Source organism: Chenopodium album, chromosome 15 (genome assembly GCF_948465745.1).
Source record: "Chenopodium album chromosome 15, dcCheAlbu1.1, whole genome shotgun sequence".
Taxonomy (NCBI): domain Eukaryota; kingdom Viridiplantae; phylum Streptophyta; class Magnoliopsida; order Caryophyllales; family Amaranthaceae; genus Chenopodium; species Chenopodium album.
In genome coordinates this window covers 29,555,328-29,575,819 of record NC_137848.1, presented here as the reverse complement: position 1 = coordinate 29,575,819, position 20,492 = coordinate 29,555,328, and the positions used below count along the sequence as shown (strand labels likewise).

The window sequence follows — 20,492 nt, the reverse complement described above, 5'->3', positions numbered from 1 at the left end:
CATAGTCATGTTATATTATTAATAGAGATTCAAATCCGTCAAAGAAATAATGCTTTGAGGGAACGAGCCTAACTGAACAAGCTCAGAGTTACCAATGATTTTCCACCTTATCACTAGGTGAGCAACCGTATTACATGATCTTTTGATATGAGCAAAAATACATACATCAAATAACATCCCATCATTTCTAATATCATCATAAACTAAATGAATTGGAGTCATTCCACAATTCACCATCTTCACATCATAGATACTAGTAGCATTTAGTGCATCGCTCTCCACTTCAATTTGATTATAACCGAGCCTACTTGACACTTGCAAACCATATCTGATCACCATTGCTTCTGCCACATCCAGAGCTGTACAATGAACCACCTTAACTGCATCTGCAACTAACTGACCTACAGTGTCCCTTAATACCACCCCTAGCCCCCCCTTACACCCCCACCAGGACATGCGCCAAGTTCACCTTAACGCACCCTTGCATTGGCTTTCTCCACTTCATTGCAGCAGCAGTTTTTGCTTCAGCAACAGGGGGCAGCAGCACCTTTGTTGGGTTGGACAGAGTTGACTTGCATTGGGGGTCAATAAACCAAGAATCAAAACTGTTATTAAATCATGATTAGTAATGGCACAAGGATGTAACTGACTTGATTTTGAATTTTATATAACTGTATCTATGTAAACCTTTTTTTTTTTTTTTGTTTGTTTGTTTGACGGGATCTATGTATTCTGAAACACTAATCAAGAAAGCAATAGAACTATCCTAAAATATAATAAAAACCGTGAGGGTTGAGCTACAGTCAGGGTCTTTCTCCTTACCTTTAAAAAAAAAAAAAAAAAAAAAAAAAAAAAAAAACATTAATAATAATAATAAAAGCACACAAAAGTAATAAAATCTAAACTAAAGAGATAGAGAGAAACATCCACTAGGAGCATTCTTCGTTCATATCATATCTAGCCACAATATCTTGAATGATACTTATATTTTGTCTTCCTGATACTTTTTTTTTTTTCGATTGATCCCTTTACTTTCCAGTGGATTCCTTGTGGTAGTAATGGTTTTCCATAATGTTATTGGTCAACACAAATTAATTAAGTGTCAACATTTAAATAATTGAATTACGTTAAAAGCTAACGAATATCCTCCGGAAGTGGATAAGACAACTAAAAATAGAAATATTAAATTAAGATAAATATTAATTACACTTATCGACGCATTTGTCATGCACTCCCAAATTAATACCACTTTAGGACTATTTTGAATGTTTATCCAACGCTGCATGGACGTTCGGTTAAAAAAAAAAAAAAAAAAAAAAAAAAAAGCAATGTCCCATACTCCCATGTGTACTTTGTGGCCAAGTGAATTTTAAGTTAGACCAAAATCAAATCCTAACTTATTTTTCTTGATCTCACTTAATGGTTTGATCTGATCAAATTTTAACCTTATATATGTATACTAATTTAAGAAAAGTTTATCAAATAGGGTCATATTAAATTTATAATAAGGTTAATTTTAATAATATGTAACTTTCATTAAATAACTAAAAGAAATTTAACAATAAAAATTGCACATAAAATAATAAAGTAAGTATAGAACATTTTTTTTTCTGATCTGATTAAGATTTTATTTTTTTTTTCCAAATATGATATGATATGATATGATATATATATATATATATATATATATATATATATATATATATATATATATATATATATATATATATATATATATATATATATATATATATATATATATATATATATAAGTATAACTGTATAAGTATTAAAAATAAAATAGAGTGAATTAAGCATGACTTAGTCCATAATAAATGCAACCAAGTTGAGTTTTCATTTTTTCTAATTACACAAAAAAAAAGTTGAGATTTCATTTTTTTTTTTTTTTTTTTTTTTAAACCTACGTAAATGATTTCAAATACGAAGGTCATTGTTAATGGAGTAGTATTTTAATCTACATTTTAATCTACAATAATTATTTCAAATACAAAGGTCAATTAATTGAGTACTATTTTATCATATTTTATTTTAAGTTTATCAACTGTTTTATGAGTTTATTAACCTCTAATTTTATCTTATCCGAAGTTTTCATAGCTTATGAGCCTTTGTTTGTCATGTATTGTCATTATTGATTTGAAAATGTTAGAGCTGAAATAAGTGAAAATAAGGTGAGATGTATGAATAGAGCCTAAGTCGGTTCCATACACAAAACATGAAAATTAAGGCAATTAACAGACTAACGCATAAATAAGAGTTAAGTTTTCTTCTTCACATATAAGGATCACATGATAAATTATCAATTAACATTGTATTAATTGTCACATCATCTTTCTCTATATATTTATAAGAAGGCAGCAAAGGCAGTGCCTGCTTTCAGGTCCTGATTTTTTTGGCAACAATTTTGCCTGAGGAGGCAAAAGAAGTGAGGGAACAAACAGAAACTCCCAATCATACTACGCCCTAAAGCTGGGCTGGGAAGCATGTTCCGTGTATTGGATAGTGCAAAAGAAAGGCGCGAATCAAGGTCCATGTACAAAAGGGAATGGCAACGTACAAGGACCAGTCTTAATCATATTCGAGAAGAAGAAAGATGGAAGGCGGAGGTGAGATAGGACTCTGTTCAATGGATGAGTAGTAATTTGGAGGGGATAGGACTCTGTTCAATGGATGAGTATTTCTTGTTTTCCCTAATTATTATGAGAATATGGGACTACAGGATGGCTTATTCAAGAAAGAAAAAAAGATGGCCACCGTGATTCTATGAACACAGATGTGGACAGTTGTGTGTGCAAGTGTGAATTGTGGATAAGGGGCAGGGGATAGACTTCCTGCCTCAGGTTTGTTCAAAAGAATATGAGTTCTGATGGTTCCTGAAATTTCATCTACAAAAGCAAAAATGAGGAAAATAAGCATTTCCTGTTTGGTGCTTAGCTTGGAGCACCTCCGTCACCAGGACCTCCTTTACTCCCAGTGGAAGTAGTAGAGCTCTGACTAGACTGCTGGAGACCAGAGTGCGATATGGACCCACTTTTTGACAATACAGAGCCACCTGAACCGCTTGATATGCTCACAGAGGAAGACAAGGCAGAAGCAGATTCTTTGTTGGACCCTGAAATTACTTCAGCTCGCAAATCTGAGGACGAGGATGATGGAGCAAGAGTTCCAATAGAAGATCCAACAGGATAAGGAGCTACTGGCATATCCGAAAGAGAAGATGCAGAAGGGCTGTAACATAGATTTCCCATTGGATGATCAAACTTGCATGTTGGACCAAACTTGCATACTCCATGTTGTGCATAGTAACTACAAGTTGGAGTACCCTGTAAAATAATAGAGTTAACATGTTTCCAGAATTCACAAACAACTTGAACTAATTTGTTTTTACAAAATGACCAATCAATAAGTCCAGACCATCTAGTTTAAATTTTTAGTATACAAAACAGAAATGCAGAATCGCATGCAATTCAATAACATAATAAGTTCTTCGAAAAGGAAAGGATCGGTAAGTAAAGTATGCATGCATCTGTTAATTTATCACTATCAAAAAGTTGTACTCAGAATCCATTGATATACTCATTCCCCAGTTTTATTTTCATTCAACCATAACTCTAACCTATGCTATTTAAGCAACAGAAATCCTATTTCATAAACAAGGAAGAAACAGGATGCTCAAAGATAGTTAATCACTTAATCTTGGTCTATATTGCCCCACCAGCCATCTTCCCTTACCTCCTCAACCACAAACAACAACAACAACAACAACAACAACAACAATAACAACAACAAAAACAACAAAGCCTTATTACCAAAATGATTTGGAGTTGGTTAACATGAATCTTCATAAGGGGCCAACCGCAAACAATGAAAATCCAAGAAAATACTTAGTGGCCGAAAAACAAGGGCAGTGTAAGTGAAAATCCAAAAAAGAGGATATAAAATTGAATTTGAGAAAGTTTAATAAAAGAGTAAGGGGGAATAAAAGAGGGGATAAAATGCAAGTAAGAACACAAATAAATTTATCATTTAAAATAAAAAAATAAATAAAAAAATAAAAACAAACCAAAGAAGAGTTTGCAAAACACAATTAGTGTAGGTAAAAAGGAAAAAAAAAAAAAAAAAAAGCCCTACCAAGAAAATGAAATAAAAATGGTCAAATCCTACAGTCCTTTAAAACAGCCCTTTGTAAGTCTAAATATAAAAGCAGAAGAACGTTACAAAGAGTATACACAATTAAATAAAGGAAAAGAGTATTGAAAGGCCAAAAAACTTTGAATCAATCTTCTCGATAGTAACCCTGGAGTCTCTTCCAGTCCATATTCAACTAAAAGTTAGCCAGAGATAATAAACATATGATAGATCACAGAAAATAATAACATGGCCTAATTAGCTCACTTATCAAATTTAACAGAGAGCTTAGTTGGTCAGGCAAGTAGCAACTAAACTCAAGATCAAACTGAGTTTGTAGAACTCAACAAAAAGCAACAAGTTTTCATGAAAACAATAATATAGGTGTGCTCATGCTTTTTTTTCTTAAAAAATAAAAGAACATTATAAGTAAGTTTGTAAGATCTATTAATTAAAAAAATTGTATCAAACATAATAATAACCATCATAAAGTTGAGCTACTCAAATTTTTGCCGAGCAAGGAAAGATTAACATAACTTTTAAGATTGCAAATCTTAATTGAGGTTGGGCACAACAGCTCACTCAAGTCAAATTTTAACTGAGCTGAACTTTCGAAGCTATGCAAGTAGGCACCGCAATGAATTACCCCCTACTTACCTCAAGTAATTACACAATTCCCCTACAATCATGCTACAGTTCTATTAAGGGTTGAGAAAAAAATTAACCATTCCACTGTCGAAGAGATGTAAATTTTGAATAGAAAAACTGAAAGGGTGAATTTGAGAAAATATGTGAATCATTTTAATTAATGTTTGTATCAAATTATAAAAAAAATAAAAATAAAAATAAAAATAAAAAAAATTAAAAAAATTAAAAAATTAACTAAATCAATGTTATGAAAAGCAACATAATTTTAACATTGTCTATATTTTTCTATCAATTATTAATTTCTGCTTTAATTAGGCTGACATATAATTGAGAAAACTAGACAAGTGACTTCATCAAAAAAGTTAAAATTAATGTGAAAAGTTTAGAAGAAAGAGTCCAGAAAGAGAATAATATTACAGGCTTCTCTTTAGCACCTTTGGTAGCAGAAATTGAACTCGTTTTCTCCGCTAAACAAAGTTGTATTGACAACTACCATATGTCCATATACAGAGAACCAAAAGAAGTAATAAATTTCACTAGGCATCAGTTCTATACGACTAGGATGTCCTAACTCCCTCCACTAGTTCACTTAATAGATGGAAGTGAAATACTCAACAAGACATATCTGCATTGAGTATGAGAACTAGAAGAGAGAATACCATGTCGACTATGAAAATTCCGGCACACTAAAAGGCTATGTAATTCAACTCCCCCAAGAACATTGATCAGTAATATGTGTATATGTACAAGCGAAAGTTACACTTTTGGGATAATTCAATCGAATCTTATACAGTTATACACGAATTAAAGAACACTGCTTTAAACAAAAGGAATGAAAATAGTTGTCATTGGCACTAATAACAAATAAATTAACAATATAAAATTACGTTCTGTTAAGGCCCCACAGTAGATATTTTAAATCAAAATCCAGACAATACAATCCACGCCTTTGTATTTATCAATGTCACATAAAGAATGTAAGCCTAAAAAGAATTGATGAATACATTATTACCATATAGTTTAAAAACGAAACTGCAAGTTAAATAGCATTTATTATGGTAATGATGTGGAAGAAGAATTATTGCAGGCAATTTAGTAATAAACTGCAAGATTTATCTAATTAAACCATTAGCATAAAAAAGACTAACTGAGGACTTTAAAATCTGATGGAAAATGCAAACCCAGGGATTAAATAAGCAGAATAACCAAGCCTACCCAAGAACATAGGTTCAGACAACCACCAGAACCTCACACCTACTCTTCAGTTCTCACAATTAAGGAGATTGAGAATTGAGAATGCGTGCCCAAATTTATTAACCTTGAAGATACTTGAAGATTACAGATTCATCATAAGGTAATCATACTCTAACTAGAACAAACAATGAAAAGTATGACTAGTATAGTAATCAAATACTGACATAAGGAGTTGGTGACAGGTGAGCCCAAAAGGATGTCAGAGCAAACCACTTCTATAAGCACCAAAGCACAATAAGCTTTCACAAAATATGACAGTAGTCTTCAGGCTATGGTTCCCCTTTAGAAATGTAAAGAGGAACAATATTGGGTGATGGAGACCCAACGTAACGTAAAATTGAGACACTATGAAAGAAATGATATTCCAATAAGTCAATTAGAATATACAACTACTGAGAATCTAATGAGAATTAGAAGTAAGAGGTGTAAAAATACATACTGGACGAAGAGGAAGTCCCATGGGGCTAAGGGCAGAACTGGTTTCTGGAACAACCCATTCTGAAGGATGATTATATTTACATGACGAACCGAATTTGCAGTCTCCTGTTTTAAGGTAATGCTGGCATTCAGGTTGCCCGGGTCTCTGAGGATATGAATGTTCCTTTGATATACTAGTTGTTCCACCACCAGAAGGCGATATAGCTTGATAAGGACCAGTTACACCAGTGTAAGCAGAAGGTGACATTGGCATTAAACCGTAAAATTGGCCAGCTCCCACTGACTGGGTATTAGGGGCAGTTATAGGAGTAGTGCCCTGTGCCAAACATAGTTACCAAACAATTAGACACAAATTTGAACAACTGTGCAGAAAGACTTTAAACACAATAAATGGTAACTGGCCTAACCTTAATTTTCACTGTTCAATATAATTTTTTTTTTCAACAGCACAACATCATTTACTTTCAAAAGCTCGAACTTTATGGGAATTTTGCTAGCATGAAACCAACTAGTTTAACATGAACCGCTTTTATGTTTTAAGTTTTCAACCATATACAGCATTAAAGAGAACTGCAGTTCGATAGAAGCAATAACTACAACTAAAAGTAGCATCTACAACCTGCATCAGAAATGAGTGTACTCTCTAGATTATAGGAAATTCAGGAAAACATAAATCTTTTTGTTACCCAATCCACGCATAATTATACTATGTATTTGCTGTTACTGTTATCATGAGTATGATGACGATCATGTTGCAATTGTAAAGAGTTAGTACAATTACTAAGATTACCACATCTTATATCTTTCCACCATAAGACTATAACCCCCACCTTCCTTTTCCTTCCTACATCTATTTCCACTTCTTTTTAAAAGCCACTAAATTGGATGACGTAAGGGAACATGAGAGTTGGTAATTCTACACTATGTTAGTTGTATCAAGAGGTCAAGGCCCAAGTTAGGAAATCATAACATTGGCCAATTGAGCCCTATCTAAGAATGTTTTAACACAGGTTTTTTTGTGAAAATTTACCCTCTTTCATGAAAAAGAAAATCCAAGTCCAAAATTAGACAATAAATAATACAGCTGCAGGCATTAATCGCATAGCTTTGCCATTTGCTAGTGACAAAATTATCCTCATAAAATCAAACACCGATATATATATATATATATATATATATATATATATATATATATATATATATATATATATATATATATATATATATATATATATATATAATATATATATATATATAATGTTTTAAACATCGCTTCTATAGCCAAGCAACCAAAATGATATTCACTTACTGGGTAAGGTCCCCAACTAGGAAAGGGAACTATCCCAGGAGAGATCAGCATTGGTCCATACGGTCCTTGGATATATGAGCCTGGTACCATAGAGGGCCTTGCAACAGGCCAATTGCCGGTCATCACTCCATACTGCTGAGGAGTGGGACCAGGAGTAGAGTAAACAGTTGGCGAAGCTAAGGCAGGAGGAACTGTGGCAGATGCTGCCGTAGGTACCGGTACATTTGAAGGAGGTGGATGGTGAAATTTGCATGTCATCCCAAACTTGCACTGCCCTGTTTTAATGTAATAAGTACACTCTTTCTCTCCCTGCAGAATCAACAATCATCAGGTTCCTGAAGTTTAAATCTTCATGTAGTGTTAACTCTGGGAAGAATTCTAAGATTCTCACTACAACAAAAAAATATAGTATACAAACCGGGCGTAAAGGGTATCCATATATGTTCAGCGCAAACGGATTCACAGAACTAGCTCCTTGCCGTGGATGATGGTACTTACAAGAAGAGCCAAATTTGCAACTCCCAGTTCTCATAAAATACTACAATGTTTCACGAAGGAAGAGCAACATAAAACACAAAGGTATAATATATGTTTCTTAAATATTTCATGTATGTCAATAAACAAAAATAAATTCAGGCATATCAATAACAAAAGAAAAGAATTGTTGCATCGAAAACACGAACACAATCTATATCTCAGTAGTAATCAATGTCGAAAACATCAATATATGTACAAATACTTTCAATTTCGTTAACACGGATCAATATAGTACCTGACAGATTGGCTGACCAGCTCGCTCAGGTAAGTCTCCTCCACTAACCCTTCCACTTCGTACCACCTGATCAATGTTAACATCGCAGGAGTTTAAAACTTAGTTTATTTAAAAATATAATAATAACGAAATCCACAGATACAGAAATTAAGCTAAGATAGATTCTCAACACAAAATTCCATTTGTTAAAAAAAGGTAAACGAACAAAATTGATTCCATAAAAATCCAACAAATTGCAAGATCAAATAACAACACAATCAAACAACAACAATTACATAATATTGGAATCAATAAAAAAAAAAAAAATTATTTTCGTAATGAAATACATTGTTTTTACCGGTGAAGTAGAACGATCACGGGGATGATTAAAACGACACCGATCGGCATAACCACAGAAACCAGTCCTCAGATAATATATGCAATCGGGCTCACCGGGCCGTTCCGGGTACGATGATGACTCCTCCATTCCAAGCTGCCACATCGGTTCTACCCTTATTCCAAAACCCACAATCCATCAAAATTGATCCCACATTATATATCACCAAAACCAAATTGTAACACCCAATTAAATTGAAAATGTGATCAAATACAAAAGAATATAATACCTTCAAGCCCGGTTTCAGGCCCATGACCCGAATCCCAATCCGGGTTTGGATCTGAGTGGGTCCCTTCCGACTCCATTGTTGCACCAGAAACCGATCGGAGAATGGTGGGAGGGAAGAGAGAGAAGAGAGTGAGTTTTTTAGAGAGAGAAAATGGCGAATTGGTGATCGTATTTATATACTGTATATATAAATAAAAAATAAATATTTCCTTTTTGTACAAGTGAGCAAAATTAAATATAAAATATGACTGTTTTTTTCTTCTCTCTTATTCAACTGGTTTTGATGATGATGAGTTTCTCTCTTTAGTGATGGGGTTAATTTTTTCAAAGCATTTGATCTTTTTGGGGAAGTTGGCTTTTTCGACTGGGTGGTTTATATACGCGCGAAAGAAGAATGAGAGAGATTTTTTTTTTGGTTTTTTTGTTGTTTATTTATTGTTCAAATTAAAAAAACGTTTACGCAAAAAAAATAAATTCCAACTGACTTTTGGTATTTGATGAGAGAGAAAGTAGTAATAAAATAAAAGTAATATTTAATTGCAGCCCACAAATTTGCACGTACCAAGGACAAAAAAACAAAAATAAAAAATGAAAATAAATACAAAACCGACACGCTAAAAAGGGTAGGTGTGATCTACATTAGTGGTGGGTTCTTTTGAGTTTTTGAGTTGATACTTTTGTTCGATTTTGTTTATTAATAACATCTATCTATTTTCTCAAAAAAAAAAAAAAAAAAAAAAAAAAAAAAAAAAAACATATAATTAATGTATAAAGCTAAACTTTTAGTTAGACCACGGAACAGCGACACTTGGCATTCTAACTTTTCGCCAAGTATCGCGCCACGTTGAATATATTTAGATAGACTATATAGGATTAAAAAATAAATAAATAAAAAATAAAAATAAAATAAAAATTAGTTTAGAATTCTATTTTCAATCAAATTTGGATAATATTTTAGAATACAATTGTTAGTTGAGAGTTTTAATTATTTTCGATATATACCAATATTTCATATATATAAATTGAATTATAATTTTATTCAAAAAAATATTAGATTATAACTCTAAAAAAAATACCAAAATTATTATTAGTCATTTACATGCCTACTACATGTTTAAATCGTCATAAAAGTACATCAATTCCTCCTAACTAATTTTGTGTTAGAGATATATTTTGAAATTTGACATATAAATTAAAAATTTATCTCAAAATTTAATAAACAAGTCGGGCATTGCACGGGGCACAAAACTAGTCTATCTATCTATTAAACCTATACTAAAAGCAAATTTTTCAATGACACTTGTCATAACCTTGTAAAAAAATTTTCCACCTTTTTCGCTTTTTTTTGGCAAAAACTTTAAGTAAACTATTTATACCTTATGATATTTTCTTTCTATTTTGACAATTATATATACACAAGCTAAGCGACACACAAAAATTCGTGTGTGTGAATATATCAGGCTCGATTCTATGTGTGAACATTTCTGAATATCTTTTATACTATACTTTATACTCCGTATATTGTAATATTATTGTCAAATTTATTTAACAACCGTGTATTGCACGGGATTTTAACCTAGTTAACAAACTAAATAAGTACTCTAACTGCACAAGAAAGTGAAACAAGTTTCGTCGTATGTACTCGTTGACAATCTTATTATGATATTTATGCACTAACCGTCTTGTAAAAATAAATAAATAAATAAAACTGCATAAGAAAGTGAAATGTAATCTTTCACTTAGATTCAATTTCTAAATTTTAATGTGTATATTGTATAGCCTAATGTCACTCACATAATATAAAAATATTTCTCATGTTTGGATACTATTTTGTTTGATGAATCAATAACATAATACTAAAATAGACACCAGGTGTTGTTTTTTCCCTCCAAAATTGCTTCCCTTTTTTTTAGTCAATGCCATTAATTACTTATTATAAGTTATACACAAAATATTCACCAAAACATACAGGAAGAATTGCAAAAAATAATACAACTTTTGGCCGATTCTTTTTTTAATAATACAACCTTTGGATTATTCCTGAATATTACAACCTTTAGAGGGTATTAATTTAAAACAAGACAAAAAACTTGTAACATGTTAAACCGGTTGCACATGACTAAACCGGTTGCACATGACACGTGTCGTTATGTAATTGGTTTAAATATTAATTTTTTTAAAAATTAAATAAATTCTGATTTTTAATCATTGATAAAACTGTTTTAACATTTAATTGATACCTAATTATAACATTAATTATGATTTAGTATTTTTAAGCAAATTATTTTAAAAAAAAATTAAAATTTCACCCATCCCCCTCCCCCATCACCTAGCCACCACGTCTTCCACCACCCCGCCACCTCTTCTGCCCCTCCCCTACACGCAGAAACTCCTTAACGACGCTATGACCAGCGCCCAGTTTCGCCGGCCGACCCACCATCTCTTCTTTTCCCCCTTACCCCGCCCTCACCCTTCTCCCGTCGGGCCACCATACTAGGCTAAACCCTAACCCACGCAATTAAAAAACAGCCAGCAATCGTTGGACTTGAATTCGGGGGCTATTGTTGCTATCCCAAGTGAGGGAAATCAATTTCGGCATTGGTTGTTGCTGCCCCGAATCAGCTCAGGCGTTTGAAGAGGTGGGGGAGCTGCACGTCGGCCGTAAAGGGATAATAAAGTCGGGGTATGGGGAAAAGGAGAGGGGTAGGTCGGCCGGGGGAGCCGCTGTGCATGGGGGAGGGGGGGAAGGAGGTGGCTGGGTGGTGGAATTAGAGGTGGCTATGTAGTGGTTTTTTAAAATTTAATATTAAATTAAAAATAATATTATTAATTAATTAAACTCCTCAAAAAAAATTAATTAATTAATTAAATTGACCAAACTAATTAATTAAACTAATAAAATTTAATATTATTAAATTGACCAAACGGTTTTATCTTGTTTAAAATTAATACCTCCTAAAGGTTGTAATATTGAGGAATAATTCAAAGGTTGTATTATTAAAAAAGAAACGGCCAAAGGTTATATTATTTTGTGCAATTTTTCTAATCATATAATATAATTGTGATTATTTTTTATTCATGTATTTTCCATTTCAGTAATTAATATTTTCCACTCTAGCTATGTAATTTTAGATTACTATCTAATGTAATGTCAAATACATATAGAGTTTCCAAATGTTTAATATATAAACCTAAAGTAAAACTAAATTAACTTGAATTAAAAAACATACATTTAAAACATAAAATAATATTTTCCAAGCAAAATTTATGCTAAATAATAATAATAATAATAATAATAATAATAATAATAATAGTTAATGATTTTGGTGAATACGACGGGTAAAATATATACTTCGTATTAGATTGTTGCTACTGAAGCAGAAGGTATGCCAAGAACTTGATTTTTTTCTATGGGAGATAGAAAATGAATGAATCTACTTCTCTTATATAATTACGTGGAGCAATATTCATTAATTTTTCATTTAATAAAATAAAATTATAAAAAATACTAATAACTTAAAATACTATTCAAATTACATTTCTTTATTTTTGTACTGACCATTAATGAGCCCTTTATTAACAATTGAATTATCTTTGTTTTTTTCCTACGAGATTAATAATTAATAATTTAATTTATATCGTGTATCGCACGGGCACTATGCTAGTATAACACTAAAATATAAATATATGTTTGCTATATATATTTTTAAATTTTAGTTTTAATTGATAAGCGCATTTATTTCTTGTAGATAGGCGAGACTAAATATTTTAGAATCTTCTATAGATGACGCTTGTTTAATTTCTCTTTCATTTTCTTATTATAAGCATAATTATACAAATTTTTACCTACACCCCGAGGCAAGGAACACTACCTGCACCCCCTCCCCCTCCGCACGTGCCCTATCCCCTCCCCTTTTCATTTATGAATTTGCTGTAAATTTTTATAACATATTCATTTTCATATTGGTATATGTTCATTTTTGTATCATTAAATGTTCATTTTTTTAATAAGGAGTTTTTTTTTTGGTTCAAATTAATATATTTTCTGAATTATTACATTTTTAGAATTTTCTTTAAATAAAAATGAGAGCAAAATTATTTATAAGGATTACTGCATTCATATCATTTTAATTATAGGAATCATTGCATCATCAAAAGTTCATTATTGTTTATTCATGTTTCAATGGATGTTCATTTATGTATTGTTAAATGTTCATTTCAAGAGCTATGTGTAAGTAATATAGTAAGATGTATGCAAATAAATACATCTAGAATTCTATTTGTTCAAATAAAACATTGTCAATAAATTAATTTTTTACATAAAATAAATTTAATTTAATTACAATAATAATACATTTCTATACTATTACATGTAACTGTTTTAGAAACATGAAAGTAAACCATTAAATTTCAAATGTACATATGTGACTTGTAAAATGAACATTCCTTGTTACATTTGGTATATATAATAAAGTGTCGTCTATAGATATATCCTCCTTGTTCCACCTCTATACATATGATATTTGCGTATTTTCCAGGAAAAATATAATCTGAGCACAATATATATATAGCCTTCAACTTTCTTACTTGAGTATCTTGTACAATAAGAGATCAAGTTTTTTTTAAAAAAAAATTAATAAGACGAGCACATTCAAAACAAAAGTACGTGAAATTTAAGGATTCAAAATTGAACATTTGCGTATGAATAACAATTACGAATCAAAAAATGAACACACTATAAAGTAATAAAAATCGTTCAATCCGAGAATTAAAAAGTATAAAATCTAAATGAACATACATTAAATTCTAAATGAACATTTATTAATAAGAAAAAGAACATATATCTAAATCCAAATTAATAATATATTAATGTGTAAATGACCTATAATTAATAATCCAATATGTCAATATTCCAACATAATATCTATTGATATTACGTGCATGAAATATCACAAGATTATATTATGTTTTAAAATTGAATCATCAAAGGTCTATGATGAATGAACAATATGTGATTTATTTTTGAACATTTTCTAATATGTGAATGAACATACATTAATATATTTGTACATATATAGTTACCCAAATGAACATCTATGTATCAATATTTAAATAAACATCTATCAATGTTAAAGTTAAAATGTATGTAGTATAATTTTCAAATGATGCTCATGAGCATACATCCATACATTAATTTAATATGAAGTTGAACATGAATTTTTATAGTTTACGTGAATATCTTCAATATGAGAATGAACATGTACATATTTAAATTCAAACGAATATTTGTTTAAATCTCAGTAAACATTCATTAATATGTGACTGATCATAAACAAAACCAATGTTGTTTTCTCTCAAGAATGAACCCTATTCTAATGTAAGAATGTGAATGATCATTTATTAATAATGAACATTTCTCAAATTGAAAATGAACATTTATCAAATTGAAAATGAACATGTATCAAAAGTAATTTTCACTACGAAAAAAATTTATAATTCAATAATCCTGCAAAACATATCAAATTATTCAAAAAATTAGACATTTAAACTCTGTTTTCAAGTTTTTTATGTCCAACAATTTTGTAATCTAATCATTCTATAAATGAACATGAAGTTCTTCTATAATAAACATTTACTATCTATTAAATTTATTAGTCGAAATCCATCGAGTAACAATTTAATTCACAAATAAGTACATTTAAATTAATAATTAATTCAGTTTCAGCTATCCAATATTCAAACATTATAAAAACTTACTTATTGTCACATTCTTTATTTTTGGTCTTTAAAATACTCTTCTCCATTCTACAAGTATAGTACAAATGATAGTAGATTTTGATTAATTTTGAGCAACAATAAGTGTAATAAGAGTAGATTACATTTTGAGAACATATAATTACACAACCAAAAAAAAAATTACAGAAAAACTAGGGTTTATACTTTTATTTCCAAAAATGAATAAAGTACTCACAATTTCGCAGGTATAGTTGTTGCGATTGAAGTATTTCGTCTCAAATGTCAGAAATTTGGAGTATTTTGTAATAATTTTTAGCTAGAATGAAGGTTTTGATGAGAGAGAAAATGCAAAGATAATGATGAAGAGGAGGTTTAAAGAGAGAGAAATGAAATTTGATATGATAATTTTTTTTATTCTTTTTTTTATTTATTGTATATAAATATTGGGTCGTCGCTTGGGGATTAATTTTAAGTAAGTGGGGTAAATGGGTAGTGGGGAGTTGGGGCTAAACGTAGTTTTTGAAGGGGGTGTAGCTAGCTTTACCTAACCTAGGGTATACATATATATAAGCCGCATAATAAATCATCACAAAGTATTAGGTAAAGCTTAAGACAAAAAAAGTATTGGGTAAAGCTTACCCAACCGTTGGTGAGACGGTAAAAAGCCTAAAATCATTAGTTAAATCATCAAGCCTCAGTTTAAATTCCTTCATTTTTTTTTATATTTATTTGCCCAATTATCTTTCTCTCCTCTTTTTTAGCAATTCCCAATTCTTCTGATTACCCCTATTTTCTCTCTTCTACTATGACCATAATGATGGCTTCAGGTCTCCTCCACCGCAACACTGTCACTGCCACAACTCAATGCTCAGTCGGGTCCTAATGTTATAATGGACTCGCTTGTGGTTCCTATGTTATGAGCATATGAATATCGATGGTTGTAACGGACCCCAACCGCTTGCCTTATGAAGATCGGTTCATGGGCTTTGTTTGCGTCAATGATTATGATGTTGCTACATATGTTTGTGGTTAAGGATTTGGTGGTTGATATGGTGAATTTCTATAATCAACAAAGTAAAAAGGATTGGCAGGAAATGTTTGAGCTTCGAGATCCAATGGCCAGTATAAGGTTTTTTTTTTTTTTTTTTTTTTTTGCTAATTTTGTAATATTTAATATGATTTTTTTTAATAACTTAGGAATAATTGTGTTATTTGGTGAATCTATCAAGGGCCAAAAGGGTAATGTTGTTGTTAGTATCGCTCAATTGACAATTGTTGAATTAGACTCCAAAATGCCTCATTTAGGTTTGGGTTATCCAATTTCAATTGAAATTGATTTTTTGTAACATTTAATCCATTTGCATCGTTTTGTGTTAGAACGAAAACCAAAGGGTACAATTTAACTAACTCTTCCAACGCTTAGGTAAGCTATAAAACCTTTCGAAGCATTCCTTACACAATCTCTTCACCATTCACTCTTTAATTTTTCATTCCTCCACCTCTTTATTCTCTTAAAACTTTCAACAAGGAACAACATGGTTTTCACTCCATTGAAAGAAGTGCTAGACACATTTAGAGGCAACGAATATCCAATTGTGGCTCATGAATTATGTGAAGCAATTGGCAAGCACCCTTTGAACTTCATATCTGATTTTCTTTGGCACATCTTGTCTTTCAAATATAGTTCTAATCTCCCGAAGGGCATAGCCTCTATCAAGCTTGCTTTCATATTAGACTAGACTTGGAGTAGAACAAGAATTCGGGAAGGAAATTCATCCCAAACTGACTAAGTGTATCTTGGGTAAGGGCACGCTTTTTCCTGCTACTTTCAATGACCTTGCAGCCAGTGGCAATTTAATATTAAGCCAAAATCCAATCAAACGTTGGGTTTAGGACCTGGGAGCTAGGGATTTGTTTAAACAACTCGCTAAATTCCACTCTAAGTGGCAAAAGAAGAGAATTTACAATTTCCTTTGACTAGCGACGTATGGCAAAATTCCATTTAATGGATCCCTTACTTGCGTTGAAATCGCTAAGGGATCCTATGTTAAATTGTTTTGTCTTGCACCAGGGTTGTATGACTATTGTTTAGGGTAAAAATACTCTACCACATGGTCCAATCCTAAGGTGACACGTGGCCCAATGAAAGGGCAACACGTGGCGGTAATAGAAGCACCTGAATAAGAGAGAAGACCCCCTTACATTAAGAGGCGCAATTCTCAAAATAAGCGCTAAAACGGCGCCCCCTTAGGACACGTGTTCTTGTCTGATTGCGTCGCCAATCAGCGTCCACCATTCTAGGTCACCAAACCCTAGGGGCACACTTTCCTACTTCTATAAATTCCCAATCATTAATGATGGGAAGGGTGAATTGAGATATTTCATAAAAAGGCATACAAAGCGCTTTAACTTCTCTCTACTTTCTCTCTCTAAATATCTTCGTTTTTCGGTTACTAACTTAACCGTCAGAGGAAAATATTCTGTCACTGGAATATTTGTTGTTTAGCAGGTTTCTGCGGCCGTCTAGACATATTCACGACCTGTATCCTGATAGATTCCAAAAAAACCACGAAACTTTTGGCGCCGTCTATGGGGATACACGTCTAAAATGGCTAAAGATGGTCAGACACCCAGTCCTAGTCAGGACGAAACATAGAGAATATTAAGGTTACTATCAACAATAATTAGTGACCCTCTGACCGCTTCATTTCATGAGGTCGAGGATCCTTCAGTAACGGCCGACTCTTTACAGGCTGCTCTGGCCAAGTTTAATTTCGAAAGGAACTTGAGGGTGGGATACCTTAATCTTTTAGGAAGCCACCCAAAAAAGAAGGAGAGGGCACAAAAAAGAAACATCATGGTAAAGTAGCCAATATTGAGGATGTTGGGTTTCGTGATGTCCAACACCACGCGAAATCAAAACCCGACCCCAAGACTCGCACATCAATAAATGCAACTAAACAAGCATATTAATTAACGACATAATTAATAAACAAGAAAAGGGAAAGATGAAATTACCCTCGACGCGTGCTTAGCTCTGAATGAGCTCTTACTTGGAAGCTAGCCTAGCTTCGTAAATGCGAGAGCCTCCTACGGCTAACACCCTGAAGCTCGACCCGTAGGGCCCCTACCCCAGAGCTTAGCCGAGGCTAGACCAAAATAACTTAGAGTATTGCGAGTAAAAGTGTTCACGCCTTTGGTGATTTATAGAGAAAATCCCATGAACATTCCTCTCTCCCGTCAATGTGGGAGAGTTAGTAAAATCCTTTTTTCTAATTTAATTTAAATCAAAAATTAAAATAAAAAGGCAAAGCAATCAACAATCAACAAGTGTCATCATATAACCAAGGGAGTAGGTGAGGACCACAAGGGGAGGGGACCAATTCCCTTGCTCCCTAAGCTTCCCTCACAAACCGGCTCCTACATGTGCACCAATTGAAGGCTGCTACCTGGCCTCGGCCTTGAGCACCATGGCAAGCCTTGCTAGGCAACGCATTGCGCGCACATGGCTAGCATGGCTGCCTGCACCAGCCAGCGATGCTAGCATTGCTTGGCTTGGTACGATTGCCATGCTCGGCTGCCATGCCCCTAGCACTTGGTTTGCTCGGGGCATTCCGATGCTAGAGGTATTTATGACTTTGTTGATTGCTTGATTTTACCGTCGCGTCGTTTCATAAATCCTACTTGACTTGAGATGCTCAGCTTCGACACTCCTAGCTCGATATCCGACGTCTATGCTCATAATACTCTAGTGACTCATTAATTCCTTAGGATTAATTCGTTGTCACAGATCAGTTACTTGATTGGGTGTGATCCGTAGGGTTCAATCAAGATTAAGCTGTAATATTAATTGTACATTAATATTACTGATCGAAAGCGGCCTCCAGCTAGGCATTAATATTACCCTTGCAAGAATCGGCTCTACGAAGCTCTTGAACAACCTCCATCAACGAGAGCTTGTCTTGATTGGCCGTCAATTGCATTTTCAATGCAACATAGCCTGAGTGGAGTGAGCTTAGTAGCATATGAGCCACTTGTTCATTCTCCAATGGCTTCCCAATGAGCTCCAAGTGCTTGAAAAGCCTTATCATTCAAAGCACATGAGGTTGAAGGGCATTCCGGGTCTAAGTCTAGCATTGTAGACCTTAGTCCACACTTCGTGCCTTTCCTTAGTCAGGCAACCTTCTTCCGGGATCTTGATCTTTATGTTCGTAAATGACTTGGTCAAGTTATGAACATTCAAGTCCCTATTCATGGAAGACATAGTGACAAGCTCCTTGAAACTATTAAGAAGCATGTCAGGAAGGTATGAGGTGAATCTCCTCTTCAAATCCCCTAGAAGGGAATTCCTCATCAATAGTGTGACTTGTCAAAATTCAAGGACTAAGTCTCATGAGTCTCATCACTCATGATTCCCTTGGAGAAAAATCTTGGAATGGGAGTGTCAAGAGTGTACTCCATGGAAAAATTCCGAAGAGTTTTCCGGAGTTCTTCTTCCCATTCTTGAAATTGGTCAAATTGAGACAAAATGCCAATTTCTCTGGGAGTTCCGGGCACATGTAGTTGTTGTCGGAATTAGTTAAAGACATGGTTCTAGAATTTAAAGAAATTGAATTGAAAAACCATTCATGAAACAATAAGTTTGAATTTTAAAGCATTCATGCAATTTTCAAGCTTATTAAGCGTTTTATCCACACATTAAATTTGTCCCAACTTAGCGAGAATAAAACGATTCCAAGATCTAAAGAATCAATGAGTGATTAAGCATGCTTTGTCTTGTCTTAACACTTATTATTTTAAGGTAAGAAACTCCTTGCTAATAGCTCTAAGTTATTCTTTGTTCGATAATACGTCGCATCTAATGCTTTATGACGTTTATCTCTATTGCCACGACATCTCAGGACTCCTTAATGATATCGTTGAGTTTAACCAAAATCAACTTGTATACATGTAGGGAATATTTCAAGCATCCCACACTTGAGCCCCACTGTGATCATACACTTAAGTATGGTTGCCTCGTATCTCTTTCTATCAAAACAATACACACGTTAGTAACTTCAAGGAAAATATTAAATCAAACAATTAATTTAAATAATTGAAATATGGATTTGGGACTAAACCCTCTAAAATTATCAACCTTTCACGTCTAGGGCGAAGGCAACTTCGAGCTTGGCTAGGTGTGTCTAAGACTCGTGAATGAGGAATATTGTATTTTGAAAAGGCTACGCTTAGAAATCAAGAGAGAGAAGGAAAGAATAAGTTTTAACTTAAAGAGAGAGAAGAGATGATGATTGTTGATGATTGAAAATGGGGAATAAAGACCCTATTTATAATAAAAAAAAAGTCCTGAAATGATCAGAAAAAGATTGAATTTGATTCGGAGTAAAACTACTTCCATCGCGGCGCGACAGGGTCCATTGCGACATGATGGCTCATCGCGATGCGATGGATCTTGTCGTTTCGCGATGGAGAACACGTTATCTAAAATCTGAACGAAATCCTTAATCTAATTAAATTAGATTAATTAAAGTCCATACTTATCTTTTAAAATCTGATTTATCCTTTAAAACACTTGTTTTATTCCA

At 32.9% G+C, this 20,492-nt stretch overlaps 1 protein-coding gene across 2 annotated transcripts; it reads right to left on the bottom strand.

Annotated features, from left to right (window-relative positions):
- Window positions 1-2,165: 2,165 nt before the first annotated feature.
- On the bottom strand, window positions 2,166-9,592 carry LOC145582115 (zinc finger CCCH domain-containing protein 58-like). Of its 2 annotated transcripts, none has more exons than XM_081639139.1 (7): window positions 9,173-9,592; window positions 8,905-9,058; window positions 8,568-8,633; window positions 8,214-8,333; window positions 7,796-8,104; window positions 6,488-6,802; window positions 2,166-3,341 (listed from the first exon to the last, which is right to left on the bottom strand). In XM_081639139.1, exons 2-7 carry the CDS (start codon window positions 9,046-9,048, stop codon window positions 2,949-2,951), a joined length of 1,347 nt encoding a protein of 448 aa, XP_081495265.1. In that variant the 5' UTR covers window positions 9,049-9,058; window positions 9,173-9,592; the 3' UTR covers window positions 2,166-2,948. The 2 variants fall into 2 exon arrangements, with proteins under 2 accessions (XP_081495265.1, XP_081495264.1); XM_081639138.1 differs by having other exon boundaries at window positions 2,167-3,341; window positions 8,905-9,053; window positions 9,173-9,591.
- Between the last annotated feature and the right edge of the window lie 10,900 nt (window positions 9,593-20,492).

Coding starts and splice junctions, on each gene's coding strand:
- LOC145582115 (XM_081639138.1), bottom strand. CDS start 9,248: ATGGAGTCGGAAGGGACCCACTCAGATCCAAACCCGGATTGGGATTCG. Junction 8,105..8,213: donor ATGGATACCCTTTACGCCCG/GTTTGTATACTA, acceptor TTGATTCTGCAG/GGAGAGAAAGAGTGTACTTA. Junction 3,342..6,487: donor TGGGACTTCCTCTTCGTCCA/GTATGTATTTTT, acceptor ATTATTTTACAG/GGTACTCCAACTTGTAGTTA.